The 16841-nt window shown below is 45.5% G+C and overlaps 1 protein-coding gene across 5 annotated transcripts in view; it reads right to left on the bottom strand.

Annotated features, from left to right (window-relative positions):
• The window catches only part of RhoGEF2 (Rho guanine nucleotide exchange factor 2), a 394018-nt gene that overhangs the window by 174515 nt on the left and 202662 nt on the right, over nt 1–16841 (bottom strand). For all 5 annotated transcript variants that reach the window (XR_011702249.1, XM_071593430.1, XM_071593432.1 and 2 more), the window contains exon 18: nt 10988–11189. Coding sequence is in view for 4 of the 5 variants with exons in the window: in XM_071593430.1 (XP_071449531.1) it covers nt 10988–11189 (202 nt within the window). In the remaining variant the exon portion in view is untranslated. The remainder of the gene's footprint in view (nt 1–10987; nt 11190–16841) is intronic.

Below are 16841 nucleotides of genomic sequence, written 5' to 3'. Positions count from 1 at the left end.
CGAGACGGCGAAGACTACTGCCATTGGCGAAACAATGGGGGGATATTTGATATTTTAGTACCCGGCAAACCACCACTAGGGTGTGTGGCGGGTGTTGAATGCACACTAGAATAATTTTAACCCGAATATTTTTACCCCTACCCCGGTCGGACAATGTTATTTTGATTCCTTATTTTTCATGGAAAAAACGACATCTTGTATCCGTCTCTTCTACACATAATCTCTCTTACCGTAGTACGATGGGGGTAATAATACAATTTCAACAACACTGCTAAAGAGACGTGCTTTCAATTCATATGCAATAGCTTCAATCTGTGATTAAACGTAATGAATAACTGATTGAAGCACTTTTCCACTTGATAAAAGTTTTATATTTACGACCGGGTTTCGATGTATTACATCATCATCAGGTACAGATGTAATACATCGAAACCCATCGTAAATATAAAAATGTTATCGAGTGGAAAAGTGCTTCGATCAGTTATTCATTACGTTCGACTTCCACCGCATCACGCCTACTGAAGCTACTCAATTTACTAAGATTAAACCTTCACTTCATTGAGTCATACCCAGCCTAGCTGCTCTAATATTTTGGATACGCTACCAAGTTTATCATAACAACATGCATTAATATATACGCCACTGTGGGTATAGTTTTAAAATGTATACGTTGATTTTGCAAGTGGTTTTGTTCCTTTTCACGGGTGGTGACCTAACAACCTTCCGCACCACGCCCTTGCGGGGTATTGTGTAGATATAGATGAACTTCGTGAGGATCCTATCACTAGGGATCAGAGCTTCGGATCGGGATTCCCGCCCGCGAGCAGGGTTCACGAAAACCCAAGGGCAAACCTTTACCGTAATAGTCCGGTTTCTCAGGCGCATGGCCCAAGAAAATGCAAGGGAGGAGAGGGACGCCATTCAGCTAGGGTCGGGTAGCCGGCCGACCGCTCTGTCCACTAGGCTACCCCGCTCCACTCGATGCCATTGCGGAACAGCATGAAGAGACAGCGCCGGTCGAGGGAGAACTAACGGGGAGAGGGGAGCGATCGATAGAGGGATGGACGGGGGGAATGTGATAGGAGGGAGGGAGGGGTCGGACTTCCGCCTGAAGCACGTGATCCCCTAGCTCACCCGGCGGCTGTCTTTGACATCGCGACCGCCGCCGACACGCACCCACGGTAAACGAGTGCTATGCCTCATTAGATTCGTCGGCACCCGTTCGCGCCACCAACCGAGCACCACGGTGCAGCGAGGCACGACGGCTTCACACTTACTCCGAAAAGGTGACCAGCGAAATAAATAGGCTGAACCCCAGTAGGTGTGGTTCGCATTCACGTCACTAATCCGAAATGCTACATTCCATGGAGCAACGATACATGAAAAAAACTGAATGTAATGCACGGAAAATTGTGCTCCCCGACGTGTGTGCAGTTGGAGCGAGTCTAAAGGAATGGTTTTCCGCTGGCAAAGGATGATCCAGGAGGGTATAGGGGAAGTTAATGAACTCCAGAAACCAAGCATTGCGACGCAAGTGTGCAAAAAAGAAGAGAAGAGAGGCATGCGCTCAATTCCAATCGACACCCCAGTGTCAGAACGCCAGAAGAAGAGTTCGCAAAACCACAGAGAATCGCATTCTTCTGACAGAAGATTAAGCCACGGGAAATGTAGGTGCAATATCTCTCCAAGGTGCCGTTTGCGTGACGGGAATGCTGCTGGCGTGACAATTTCGCGCGATCTCTTGGACATCGCCTCAGCCGCACAACAGGATTCCAATGTACCACCGACGGACTTCTATTTTTCCCCAGAATAAAACAGAGCTTGAAAGGCAACAGTTTTGGCACGCTGGATAACGTCAAAGAGATGTTTAAGAAGTGCCTGAACACGAGGTTCCCGTCGACGCTTTCCAGAAAGGGTACAGCGACTGGCAGAGGCGCTGGTATCGGTGTGTCTATACACAATGGTGCTCTCTTGAAGATTTTCATTCACATTATACCTCTATCTGTGATACATTTTTTACCGGGATTATTCTACTTATTTTTGGGACAGTCCCTGTTCTTGTGTCCGTCATAAATTCTCTTCTTCTTGTAAATGCTTCTTTCGCTAATGCGTTCCTTCTACCAAAGCCCTCTTCACTACGCCTTTCTTCCTCTAAACCGCTCCCTAGCTCATCCCCGCGCACTTCCATGCTTATCTTTGCGTCGGCATCCCTCGTGATTCTCAATACTTTTGTTTTCGTGCGTTCACAACTCGTCCCGCATTGTCCCTGAGAAGCACCCAGCAATTACTCCAATCCCTGGGGTTCCCGACTCATTACGGTTTAACAACACGCAAGCCCAGCCATGAATTCGACCCTTGGCATACACGCGCGGGGATTCCTCGCAAATCAAAGGGACACCCGGCCGTGGCCATCATCTCCAGAAGCCAACATCGACGCTCCGAGCGGCCTTTGCGATGCACACACGGCTGCTGCAGCTGCTGTTACCACAACGCCTTCTCGCGACGCGTGCTCCGATGTGGCCAACATACTATATTTACACGCAATTATCATGATTTGTAAGATAATTGGCATCAAATACTATATTCTCATATTTCAAAACTTTGATGCCCGGGTATTACCTGGGAATGTATACACCCAGCGATGTGGCAGTGTTCGCTCATATGAGAGACAATTCAGTATTTTTTTTAAAATTATACATAAAAGCCTCTCTTTAACTCATTTAATCAAAATTGACATTCTGAAATGTTTACATTGAAATGCACATTATCGGTTGATTCCGTTAAAATTTACTGTTGCGGCATCTCCCGCAGTTTCTTGGATTTTGTCAAAGGTATAAACAGCCTAAGAGTTTACAAGGTTGGCTTTAACCTCGTGGACAGTGGTGCATCTCGCGCAACTACGAATGCCTGTGACTTTGTGCACATGGTCCTTCGTCACCGGAGTAAGGAGTTGATCAAAACCTCATTGTAGCCATTGTTGACGGCGATGTAAATCACTGCATTTAGTTCGCGGTCAAAATGTGTTTTAGGCATGGGGATTTTGATTAACCAATTTATCATAGAGTGGAAGCTGGCTAGTTTATGGTAAATGGGGTGGCATGAATCTGCGGGAATCACCAAGTCAGTATAAGAGGGTTTTCTGTAGATACCAAACACGTGTTTACTCTCTCAAAATGAGATGGTAAGGACAAGAAAATTTATTCTCCCATCGACTCCCGGCTCAATGGTGAACTTTAAAGAATGATACACTGTGTTTAGGTATTGAAAGATTTTTTCCAATTGTCTATTGCTCCCTGTCCAACAGCATAAGATGTCGTCTACATATCTGAACCAATATCATTTTCAACGAATAGTGATATATGGAGCTAGCTCAAATGAAGTAGAATTTACTTCAGGTGTTCCCCAGGGAAGTGTCATCGGACCTCTTTTATTCCTACCTCACGTTAACGACACTGACTCCATAGTCACGAGTACGATAGGAGGGCGGTTCAATAAGTACCCGTGTTTGACGACAAAGGGCGTTCCTGAGGGAAGTTTTATGTTATCATCGTGTGCTGCCATCTATCAAACGAAGGCAAACCAAAGTTCAGACTGATTTAAAGGTTAGTTTGATTCGCGTAAGACGTGTTTCGTGATTTTTGCTTAGATGGAAAAAGAGTTCGGTAATTCGCTTTTTGTTTTTGAATGGGAAGAAATGCGAGGAGATAAAAGCAACGTTGGATGCTGTTTATGGCGACACTTCGCCATCTATGACCACAGTTAGATATTGGTTCAACGAATTTAAACGTGGGCAAACATCTGTTTTTGATGAGGAGCGACCAGGACGCCCGGCAGACATGGTTCCCGAGGAAATCATTCAAAAAGTCCACGCCATGTTTCTTGCTGATTGACAAACGAAAGTGCAGGAAGTAGCAGAGGCCGTGGGTGTGTCCACCGGAACGGCAATTAATATTTTACATGATAAGTTGGCGATTAAAAAATTGTCGGCCCGATGGGTGCGGCGATTGCTCACGGTGGAAAACAAGCTGATCCGGCTGTCAACTGCATGAACTACGTTATGAATTGCTGCCGCACCCCCCGTATTCACCCGATCTGGCTCCCGGCGACTTTTTCTTATTCCCTAACATGAAGAAATGGCTCGCGGGAAAAAAGCTTGCTCAAACGAGGAAGTTATCGCCGAGACAGAGGCGTATTTTGGAGAGTTCGACAAATCCTATTTTTTGGAGGGGTTAAAAAAATGGCCGGAACGTTGGGAGAAGCGTATCTTTCTAAAAGGGTACTATGTTGAAAGAGAATAAAAAATATTTTTGAAAAAACGGTTTCTTCATTTCTAACACGGGTAGTTATTAAACCGCCCTCGTAAGTTTATTTGACGGCGATGCCAAGGTTTACCATGATATCCGCAATCCTGAGGACACCGCAGCTTTTTCAGATGCCTTAAATGCTATACAACGTTGATGCGACACTTGACAATTAGAATTAAACATAAAAATGTGCGTAATTAAAAATTTCTTGAAAAAGAGCAATTCCCTCCCGAACGCCTACTGCATCGGGAATACCGACATGGAATATGTAGACTCAATTAAATACTTGGGCGTTACCCTCACTCACGATCTCTCCTGGGTGAGACACATACGGGGAATATGTGGACAAGCACAAAAAATTAGGATTTATTGGAAAAGTATTGGGTAAATGTGTAGAAATGGTGAAAGAGAAATGTTATCTGTCGTTGGCTAGGCCTCATTTAGCATATGCTTTAATTATATCTGATCCTCACGAAGTTGGATTAATTGTCAAATTGGATCGCGTGCAGCGTAGAGGAGGCATATAGTATATTTGTAAAACGTTGTTATGATAAACTTAGTAGCGTATCCAAAATATTGGACCAGCAAGGCTGGGAATCACTCCCGGAGTCACGGTTATTCCTGGGTGTTTACACCCCCTGCCACACACATTGGCGGTAGATGGCAGGGTATACATATATAAAAAAATAAAAAATAAAGATTTAAGAATTCATTTTTGCTACAAACGATAAGGGATCAGAATAACGCTCTCCTATTGCGCTTTGCGGGATAATATTTTACGTCGGAAGTAGTTTGGTTTGTAATCACATCCTGCCACATACCCTACCAGTGACATTCACGGCGCTATTTTTAAATACGAATAATAAATAAATATTTTTTTAGCTTGTCTATCAAAAGATTATTGGGGAAATGCGATGAAAAAGTCAGAGCAATGTTATCTTACGCTGGTCTGGCGATACTTGCAGAGAATATGCAGCTATGCGATAAATGGGAACCTCATGCAGTTGGAGCGATTGCAGAGTCAGATTCATGCAGTGTGGAGGAAGTAGACCAGTAAAACGTTGCCATGATTAACTGTGTACTATGACTAAGGGCGGCTAGTTTGAACTCTGGAACGACTGTAATATTAAACCCGTACTTCGCGAAGTGATCCTGTTTCTTGATATTCTAATGCGTTGATATTCAAATCCAAATATTTCCATGCCTGCCAGGGAACTTCTGCCGGAATTCTACAACACCCTGGGTTCAAGCTGGACACGGACGGCAAGTAGTTTCGCCTCGCCGAAACTAACAGCCGCCGCTCGGGATTCGAGGCTTCCTCGTGACACCGAAACCTCATTGTTGACGGTTGGGTTTAAAATCTGTTCAGTTGAGGAATAAAGGGAACATCCGAACCCTTCTCCCAATGAAGCCGCTTGGCATTCCTACAAACAGCAGACTAACGAGGAGCTACTTCACAGAAAGGAGAGTCGGCCATCAGTCTAAGTTTGACTAAACAGAGAAGACTGCCACGAAGGGATTTCCGGGGAGCATGTGACACCCAATCATGAATCAGTTGCCTAGGAGACACTTGGCGGGAAAATGTGACGTCATCGCGCAGGCGGAATACAAGGCTACTGCACGCACGGAAGGGCAGCTCAAGGAACAAGTCGGAGAGGAAAGGCGCACGAACAGTTTCGAGGACAGGGCAGGAGCGAATAAACTCAAACTGTCAATCGTAAACAGAGAGTACGTGACCTTCGGCAATTCCCTGAAAAAAAAACCCCACAGTCAAAGTCTACGAGAAGCAAATTGCGAGAGCAAACAAGTTCAGATATCTACGAACAGGTTCCAATATCAACGATTAGACAGAGACGAAAAAATAACCTTCCTACCGCAAGTAAAATACATCGTGGTGAAAGTGAAATAGGTTTACCACACTCTGAAGAGGTACCGCCGGAGTATGTACAAATAAATATAAATAAATAAATATAATATATATATATATATATATATATATATATATATATATATATATATATATATATATTATTAGGTAATCTACCAGTTAAGGTAGGTTTTTGGATGGACACAGCTACCAAATAAATATTTTATTACTCCAAACAAAACACACAATCCCGCATCCTACTCTATATCAGTTCCATTTACATCCGTGGGTACTTCCTTCCTCCATTCATCCAGTCCAACATCCCTATCCTGTTCCTTCCCTTTCCTCGTTTGCCTAACATTCTCACCTCTATTACAGTCTTCAACATACCACTGCCGGTCAACACCCCCTTCATCCACTTCTCCTGCCTCCATTGGATTTCTCCAAACAAACACCTATCTTCTCCAACCATACCAAGTACTTCATCATTGGTTCCATTTTCATATTTTCTGTCCATTTCACCTTCTCCATTATTCTCCACACCCACATTTCAAAAGCCTCCAATCTACGTCTATTCTCCTACTTCAACGAACACGTTTCCGCGCCGTACATAGCTACGCTCCATCTCTAAGTTTGTACGAGTCTTTTCTTAATATCCATACTCAACGTCCCCGTCGTCAACTCCCTCCTCCTTGTGAAAGCCTCTTTGCCCAGCGCCATTCTTCTCTTAACGTCCCTACTGCTTTGACCGTGTTGATCCAAAACACTACCGAGATACGTAAACTGTTCTACCTGCTCATGTTTTTGCCATCCTACTCTTATGTTTAGCTTAGCCTTTTTCTTTGTTTTATTAATATTGATTTTCATCCCAAACCTCTCGCTTGCTTGCAACACCTTGGGTAACTGACAAACTAAAGCTTGGTCATCAGCGACACTAACTGATTTTACGAATTCCCCACCCACTTTCATTCCTACCTCCAGTTCTTCCCATGCCTCCTTAACCATTTCCTCTACATACAGGTTGAAAAGCAACGGTGATAATGGGCAACCCTGCCTTACACCCCTTCCTAACACTGCCCAACCGGACTCCCCGTTTCCCACTCGCACCTGAGCGGTCTGAGACATGTACAGGCTGCGGATTAGCCTCCTTTCCTTCCAATCTATTCCTGTTTTCTGCAATATACTCATTAGTTTTTCCCAATTCACTCTATCAAACGCTTTTTCGAAATCTACGAAGCAGGCAAATACCTCCTTGTTGTATTCTATATTCCTCTCGATTAATAATCTCATTACTACAATGGCATCACGCGTACCTCTCCACTTCCTAAACCAAAACCGATCATGCCCTAAGTAATCATTTGCCCTACTCTCTATCTTTCTGTTTATGATCCTTAGAACAACTTAAGCTGCGTGGGATATCAAACGTTTTGTCCTGTAGTCCTCACATGACGTAGCCTTTACCTTTTTCGGAATAGGAACTAACACTGATCCCACAAAGTCTTCCGGCCAGATTCCTTCCTTATAGGTACTCCGAATCTGCCCATATAGTCTCTTCACACATTTTCCTAAACATTTCAATAGTTCCGCGGGAACGTTATCCACCCCCACGGCCTTATTTAGTTTCATCTCCCTTAATGCCCTTTCTATCTCATCTTCGAGTATGCCTGGACCTAAGCCATCTTCATCTACGTCATGTTCCTTTTCTATGTCTAACTTTGTTGGCCTAAGTTCTTTACTATATAGTTCTTCTATATATTCCTTCCTACTCTGTTGGATCTTTCCTTTGTCAACTATTATCTTACCAGCCTTATCTCTAACTGTTAGCATGGATCTTCCTTTCTTACTTCCCGATAAAGATTTAACTTTGCCCTGCAGCGCACCAATTTCACCCTTACTCTGCAGACTTTCCATATCCTCGTACTGCGTCTTCCACCATGCTTCTTTTGCTTTATTTGTTGCCCGCCTCAATTTATTGTTTAATTCTTTGTACTTCATTTTGCCTAACTCTGTGTGTACATTCTTCCATTTTCTCCTCTCATCCATCTTTGAAATCATCTCATCCGTGATCCCGGGTTTCCTAGTCCTTTTCGCTAAACGGTTCTAATAGTGCCATTTGCGGCTTTAGACAACCCTTCCTTTATACTGTCCCATTTTTCTTCGATATTACTTAGCTCTTTACCATCCTCTATGATTTCCTCTACAGCCTGTTGGTACTCCTTTCTTTTCAATCCATTTAATGCTTCTACATTCCATTTTCTAACCCGCCGCCCCTGGTTTATCTTTTGTAAACCGAAGGGCTATATTAGGTCTATAAGCATGATTAAAGGGTGGTACGTAATAACATGAAGTATTTATTCAGTCGTCTTTTTTTGTGCGCGCGACACACCGGCACGACACTTGATCACGGGCGTGGACACGATGTCCAAGAGACTGATGCCTCGGCGGGGGGGGGGGAGCATTTCCATGCGAGACTGGAGGCTAGAGATGTGCCGAAACAGACGTCCCCCCACCCACCCTATCCTTCTTCCGGTTCCAGGGATCATCACATCGCGCGCGCACGCACGCACGCACTGGAGAAGCGAGAGGCCGATTGGACGAAGCGCAAAGGTGACTAATAATAGACGGAAGGGTCATGGCGGGAGGGAGGGAGTGCCTTCGTCTTCGCTTCCTACACCGGAAGGCACATTTGGAATGAGACTGGACGTGGAATAATGCTTTGAGAAGGTCCTAAACACCTTATATTTGGACCACTAGAGGAAACACGTCGCTGCTGCGACTTCGAGTCTCGAAACGTACTAATCATACAAACCCTATTCCCCCCCGACGAAGTCACAGCAAGACTCACTTTTGTTGCAAGAGTATAGTCTCTTGTTCCGGGCGCCAGGAGCTTCCACTTCGCACACGCGTCCACGGGGCGGGTTATTCCTGGGAGTTATTGCCAAGGGCACGTCATAACCGTGCACAAGCGAAGTCACGAGGTAATGGCACGCACGGCGACCGACGCGGGCCGCCAAAGGGTTCGAGCCGAGATAGATATTTGTCAGCGCTCCCGGGAGGCGCGCGTCCGCCTCTTCGGGGAATGGGCGAGAGAAACTTGGGCGGAGCCCCGCCGCCGCTTTACTGGAGCGACTCCCCTCAGATGCACGCAATTCTAATCGGGAAATTGCAATTTGAAAAATCATTCATGCAGACCAATGGAATTCCGAATGTCCACAGTTTCGCTGTGTCCCGATATCATCCTTAGGGCAGGCGATTCTGTAAATGTAGCATAGATGCATGACCTCCGTTAACCGTGCCAATTAATATGCATAAAATAAAGATGACCGTGCCATGTTGGATTATTCCTGGCTGGCGAAGAAGAGAGAGGTTTCGCGCACATTCCGCGGCGGCGCCACCCTCGGGAAGTACCTCTCCTCCCGCCAGGAGGCGCCCGCGAAAGTGATGATATTTCACGCTAGGACCGCGCGTCGGGAGAAGAGTGACATCTACTGCCCGCGAAGAGGACTACGTGCGGACGGTCGGTTAAAAAAATTAAGTGACTAATCAAAAAATTTAGCGACCATTATGTGACGCGAGAGGAGGAAAAGATGGATTGATGCAAGGAAACAGTCCAAAAACTGCATGAATGCAAATTAAACCGCAAAATAATTTGCAAATCTCTTGTGCCCTTCCAAAATTAACACACCGGAATAGTTTCCTGCAAGTTTTGATCGAGAATCAAAGAACCGAGTCGCATTTCTCAGTAAAATATTCGAAAAAGGTGCAGTTTATTTTCCACGGATTGACAGCAATTCGGGGCTATCCAGCAGGGCTACGACTGGACTTCGTCGCAAGGGGCGAAGGGAATGCCGGGGGGCAGATGTATCCTCATTAAGTTGAATATTCTGAGAAGGAAGCAGGATGCGGTCGGCATTCGCCCTTCTGGCCGCCCCGGGGGCCCAACAGGCGGGGGCGGGGGCCCTCGGCTCGTGGGAAAGAGGCCCGCACGCACATGGCAGTCACGCAGACGACCCTTCGTCGAGGATGAGATGACGTCACGCAGAAAAAGAATCGCAACGCTTTTTCATTTGAGATAAAAATACTTTGGTCACATGTGCGTGTAAATTAGAGGCAACGTGATGAATCGTGGCCATGCGACGGAGATGAGAAACAAGCTTGGTTGGTGGGATGCCCAAGAGTTAACAATTGAAAAACTTCGCCGGATGGTTACGAGTGAAAAGGGGAGAATGTGCATGGCCAGTTAGGGTCGAAAGAATTATAACACCATGCTCGTGTGTAACCACGAAGGACCAAACAAATAAATCTGAACTACAAAGACAGGTTACATATGCCAATAAAGGTTTTATGCGTTTTTTGAGGACTTACAATAACTGTCTGAAAAAATGAAAGATGGGAAATAAATATTTTTCGTGAATTGTGCACATTTTTAAAGAAATGGCGAACCAATGTCATTTTAATGTCTTTCCTTTTTCTTCTTTTCCCACAGGGATTTTATACTTAATGTCTAAGATCAGTTTTATTTCATTTTACGTCTAAGCTCAGTTTTATTTTTTGCGCAAATGACAAACCGTGAGGATGTCCGTCACCACCCTGCGGTCCCCCTTCCGCCAACCCCCCCCCCCGCCCCTCCCGAAAGCAGAGGGCCGAAGCCGCCGAAGCAGCGACTGCGGGGGCGTTGAAATCTCGAAACAACGACGGCGAGACATCAATCCCGGGATATCCTCCGTCGCTAAGGATACGCTCGCGAATCCAGCAGAAGCATTTCCCCGGCCATGTCCCAGTTCCCGCAAGAGAATGAACAATTGCCGTCACTCACCCGTCGTGCCGATGGTGCTCGTGGTGATGGTGGTGGTGGTCGTCCTCGGCGGTGGTCGACCTGCCGTCCGCGGCGCCGCCGCCGTGGAGTGGGCTCCTCCTGGGGCACTGGTGGTGCGGGGGAGGGTGGTGCTCGTCCGACTCGCGCACGGGGTCCGGCCTCCGGTCGCCACGGCCCCCGGAGCCCGGGGAAGGCCTCTCGCCTGCGGGAGACAAGGAATGCGTTACCGCAGGCCGCACCACGGCACCCAACGAACACGCACCCCGTCTCCGGGAGGGAAACGAGGGCCGTTCGCGTTGAAAGGCGTCGATTGCGGAAAAACTATATCAGCGGCGAAGATCAATGAATTTTGGGGAATTTTGTATTTCATCAAATTCATCCCATTGCGCCACGTGGAAATATCACGCAGAATAAGCGATGTGTGTCTGTAGTTCCCTAGTGATGCCATTTATTGTGAAAGCAGGAGTCATTGCAACTTGGACGAAAATTAAAACGTATACTTGCAGCACTTCCTCTGGAATAAAATCATTGGAATCGGTCATATTTCTGCGATAATCATTTCAAATTATGAGACGAAATTATTATTCATTTTCCACCCATTTTAATACAATTAGGCACATTTAAAACGTTTGGAAAATATCAGATGGATATTTCTTTCCACAACGCCCATTCCCAGGTTTTAATCGTTTCTGCGTATAATGCGATCAAGGGAATGAGCATATGTCTCTATTTCATGATACATGCATATGAAAACGGATCGACATTTTTTTAGTCGGCGGAACGTCGATTAGATCTAATCTATCAAACGACGAACATCCGAAGTAGAATATTTATCGACTTTAAAACCAGAATCACAACTCCGGTGACCTGTTGCGAAACATCGACACAGTTTTCATCGGCAATTCACGCGACACTGCTCGCACACCGTGGGCTCGCAATCGGAAGAGCAGTCAATGATATTTGTTTGATTCGGAGTCTGTGACGGAGGCATTAATACGCGGCCGCTTCGATCGCCCGTTTCTCACACGAAAACACCGAAGCAGAGCAATAAACTACAATAAACAATATTTGGCGCAGTTAGCACGTCGACTACACGCCGTGCGAATAGACTTGCGTGCATGGGGCAGCAAAGAGATAAGCGTACCTCCTTCGACGGTTATGAGCCGTCAGCGGGTCAAAGGTTGCTTGGGAGCACGATCAGCATTTGGACAGGTGAATGAAAGTTAAGCCATGTTCACGGAAATGACTGCTCCAGTCTTTCTCTGCAATGAGTACCGACAGCATTACAATTACAGATTATTTCGGCGGGAGGAGTATACATTTATATATTCACTGGAGAAAGTTGAAAAATACATTGGGCGCGCGGTGCAATCGACCTCGGTGTCCTCGCGAGGCGGTCACTGGAGGGACACCCAGCTCCGTGCACCGGCGGTGCACGGAGATCCCACTCCATCGATTTCGGGGAGGGCGAAGCACGTCCCGGTCCGAGGCGCGCCCGCCCCTCCCCTGCTAGTCATCGCGAGGAAAGAATGCATTCGTGAATCTCACGAAATGCACGTGCGACGCGAACGCAGGCGCGAGACCCTCGCATCGTGGTGAAGGAAACAGTTCCGGGGCATGGCCGCGCTTTTCGGGCCAACATTTGCGATTTTTTCAGATTGATTTTTTCGCAACTGTAAAAACTGGAGAGCTAATAGAAACTACATTCACCACAATTTAGCATTTCACTAAATACGATACATATGTATTTTCCTCTATAAGCTAATTTCCTCAAAAAAGCGTATAACTCCTTTCTCCTCGAGAAGTTTCCATATCAAGAGAAAGATTTAAACGACAAAATGAAGATAAAGTAAAATCTCTGAAGTTAAATAAACATACGTTTAATTGCCGAGGATAGTGTTTTCCCGTTATGACTGTAATCCTGAGGACACAACAGCTTTGTCAGATGATCTCAATGCTATACAACGCTGATGTGACACTTAGAAATTGGAATTTAACTTAATAAAGAACGTAGTCTTAAATTTTTGGCAAAAGAGGAATTCCCTCCCGAACGCCCACTGCATTGGTGATGGGAGACTGATGGAAAGGTCAAAGAGAAATGTTAACTGTCGCTCGTTAGGCCTAATTTAGAATATAGTGCTAGTACATGGGATCCTCAAGAAGTTGGATTAATTGCCGAATTGCATCGCGAGCAGCGTAGAGGAGCTAGATTAGTGAAACGTTGTTATGATAAACACAGTAGCGTATCCAAAATGTTAGAGCAGCTAAGCTGGGAATCACTCATTGGAGCGAAGGTTAAAATACAGATTGAAGCTATTTCATATGAATAGAAAGGACATCCTTTACCAGGGATGTTGAAAATATATTATTACCACCATCGTGCTATGGTAGGAGATATCATGTAAATAAAATTAGAAAGATTAAGGGTTGAAGAGACGGATTGAGATGTCATTTTTCCACGAACAATAAGGGATCATAACAACACTCTCCGACCGCGATAGGGGGAACGTATTCGGGTGAATATTAGTCTGGCGTGTAATCAGCCCCTGCCACACACCCTAGCGGTTGCATGCAGGGTACTATGAAATTTAAATAAATGAAAAGTAACGGTGGGCGGTTCGCGCACGCGCAGAATGAGCCGAGGGTTCGAAGGAACGGATAATTCACGCGAGAGCACCGCCATCACATTTGATTTTTTCGCAAATGGACAAAAACACGTCTTCGTCGTAAGCGCGCAGGACGTGCGGGTTATTCTAGTGATTTTCCAGAATATCTCTCAACTTTCCAGCCAAACAGTGGGCCTTGAAGGAGCGAGGATGAATGAGCAAGTCGGTCCATCGGAATTCCCTCGGAGAGAGAGAGAAGGGGGGGGGGGACCCAATGAGGCGATTACTTGGCTAAGGACCACCACCACAGGGCTGTTCAATGCCTCTCGAACACGAGAACATTCCAGGTTTTTCTTAAATAACCTCACGAAAGGAAAAGACAGGGAAGACCTCGCCGTCCTAAATAACAACGAATACAAGGATACCCGAAGGAAAACACATGTATCGATAAGTCTGCGTAAGTGAACAGCCGGCATTCCAACCTGGAACTCGCCGAAGTCAGAATCGAGTGAGCAGACGTCGGAACGCGAAAGGACAAACTCGATTATTGGAATGGGAGGAGTGGTCCAGTCACGGCTCGCTCTCACTCGAGGAGAGGTGTGAGTGCCCGGCCCTGGGACAGGGTGGGCGGGCGCAGTGTCGAGGGGATGAATGGAAAGCAGGCTGAGGGGAGGGGCCGACGAAAGGCCAGCGGGAGGGCAAAAGTGTGTCAAGGGCGCTGGGCCCCCGAGCTACGGTGCCCCGATGCATGCCCTAACGACAAAGGGACGGATGGAATGGACACGCCGCGCCCACGACTGTTGCCATGGAGACTTGTCTTAAGCGAGAGCCGAGGGGGGAGGTGTCCTGAAGACCAGCCTGCTAACCCTACGGGTGGATATGTAAGGAAGTACTTGGGAGAGTGAGTGGGCTTTGAGGGACAAAAAACACATCAAAGTGCATATTTCGAGGCATCATTAACGCGTAACTATTACTATTATCATTAAGCAATATACCGGTCAAGGTAGGGTTTCGGATGGGCAAAACTACCATATAATTATTTTGTGTCTCCTAACAAAACAAAAGATGAAGGAATATATAGATGAGCTGTACAGTAAAGAACTAACACCAACAATTTAAAATCGATAAGGAACACGACGTTGAGGAAGATAGCTTAGGTCCAAGCATACTCGACGATGAGATACAAAGTGCATTAACAGACGTGAAGCTAAATAAGGCCGTGGGGGTGGATAACACTCCCGTGGAACTACTGAAATGCTTAGGCAAATGTGGGAGGAAGAGGCTGTATGGGCTGATTTGTAGTATCTATGAGGAAGGAATCTGGCCGGAAGACTTTGTAAGATCTGTTTTAGTTCCTATTCCGAAAAAGGTAAAGGCCACGTCATGTGATGACTACAGGACAATAATTTTGATATCCCAGGCAGCTAAAGTTGTTCTCAGGATCATAAACAAAAGAATAGATAGTAGGGCCAATGATTACTTTGGAGATGACAAGTTTGGGTTTAGAAAGGGGAGAGGTACGCGTGATGCCATTGCAGTAGTGGGACTATTATTCGAGAGGAATATAGAATACAGCCAGGAGGTATTTGCCTGTTTTGTAGATTTCGAAAAAGCGTTTGATAGACTGAATTGGGGAAAACTCCTGAGTATATTGCAGAAAATACGAATAGTTTGTAGGGTTAGGAGGCTAAAACGCAACCTGTGCATGTCTCAGACTGCTCAGGTGCGTTTGGAGAACGGGGAGTCCGGATGGGCAGTGTTAGGAAGAGGTGTAAGGCAGGGATGCCCATTATCACCGTTGCTGTTCAACCTGTATGCAGAGGAAATGATTAAAGAGGCATGGGAAGAACTGGAGGTAGGAATGAAAGTGGGCGGGGAATTCGTAAAAGCAGTAAAGTTCGCTGATGACCAAGCTTTAGTCTGTCAGTCAGCCAAGGGGTTGCAAGCATTGCTGAGTGAATTGGAAATTCTGTGCGTCAAGTATGGGATGAAAATATATATTGATAAAACCAAGCTTATGCGATTTTCTAGAAAGAAAAAGGCTAAGCTAGACATTAAAATAGGAGGGCAAAAACTAGAGGAGGTAGAACAGTTTACGTATCTCGGAAGTGTTTTGGATCAACAGAGAGGGGTTTGGTGGGAGAAATCCTATGGAGGCAGGAAAACTGGATGAAAGGGGTATTGACCGGCAGTGGGATGTTGAAGGCTTTAATAGAGGGGAGAATTTTAGGCAAACGAGGAAAGGGAAGGAACAAGATATGGATGTTGGACGGGATGAATCGATCAAACAAATGCTAATTTTCAGGAGCTTCGAAAATCCTACTTTTTAGACGGCTTAAAAAAATTGGAAAAACGCTTAGACAAATGCATAGAGTTGAAAGGAGATTATGTTGAAAAATTAAAAGAAATTGCCCAAACAAATTGTTTTTTTCTACCTTTTTCTAAGGACTTATTGTACTACCCTCGTATGTAAACTGTTCTGCCTGCTCTCGTTTCTACCTCCTTATTTTATTTTAGAGCTTATCCTTTTTATTTCAGGAAAAACATATCCTTTGTTTTACATTTACTTCCAACCCATACCTATCGCACGGAATACTCTGCGATGATAGGAACCTGGCGAATGGAAAATTATAGCTTGCTCATACGCATAACTGATTTTACGAATTCCCCCCGACTTTCATTCCTGCCATCAGTTCATGCCTCTTTAATCATTTCCTCCGAATATACGTTGAACAGCAACGGTGATAATGGGCAACCCTGCCCTACACCTCTTCCTAACACTGCCCAACCGGACTCCCCGTTCCCCACTCGCACCTGAGCAGTCTGAGACATGTACAGGTTGCGGATTAGCCTCCTTTCCTTCCAATCTATTCCTATTTTCTGCAATATACTCAACCCTTGTTTTTATGATCCTCAGAACCACATTATCTGCGTGGAATAAAACATATTGTTATACAATCCTCATATCGCAGCCTTTAAACTTAATTGAATAAGTTGTAACACTGATCTCACATAGTCTTCCGGCCAGATTCCTTCCTAATAGATACTACGAATCAGCCCACACGAGGCCTCTTCCTCCCACATTTTCCTAAAGATTTTATTAGTTCTGCGGGAATGTTATCCACCACCACGACCTTATTTAGTTTCATCTCCCTTAATGCCCTTTCTATCTCATCATCGAGTATGCCTGGACCTAATCTATCTTCCTCTACGTCATGTTCCTTTTCTATGTCTAATCTTGTTGGTCA

The sequence above is a fragment of the Hetaerina americana genome, unplaced genomic scaffold (genome assembly GCF_022747635.1).
Source record: "Hetaerina americana unplaced genomic scaffold, ioHetAmer1.1.p SCAF_6, whole genome shotgun sequence".
In the NCBI taxonomy this organism is placed as follows: Eukaryota; Metazoa; Arthropoda; class Insecta; order Odonata; family Calopterygidae; genus Hetaerina; species Hetaerina americana.
Note: the sequence above shows the minus strand (reverse complement) of the source record. Positions and strands in the feature narration are given on the sequence as shown.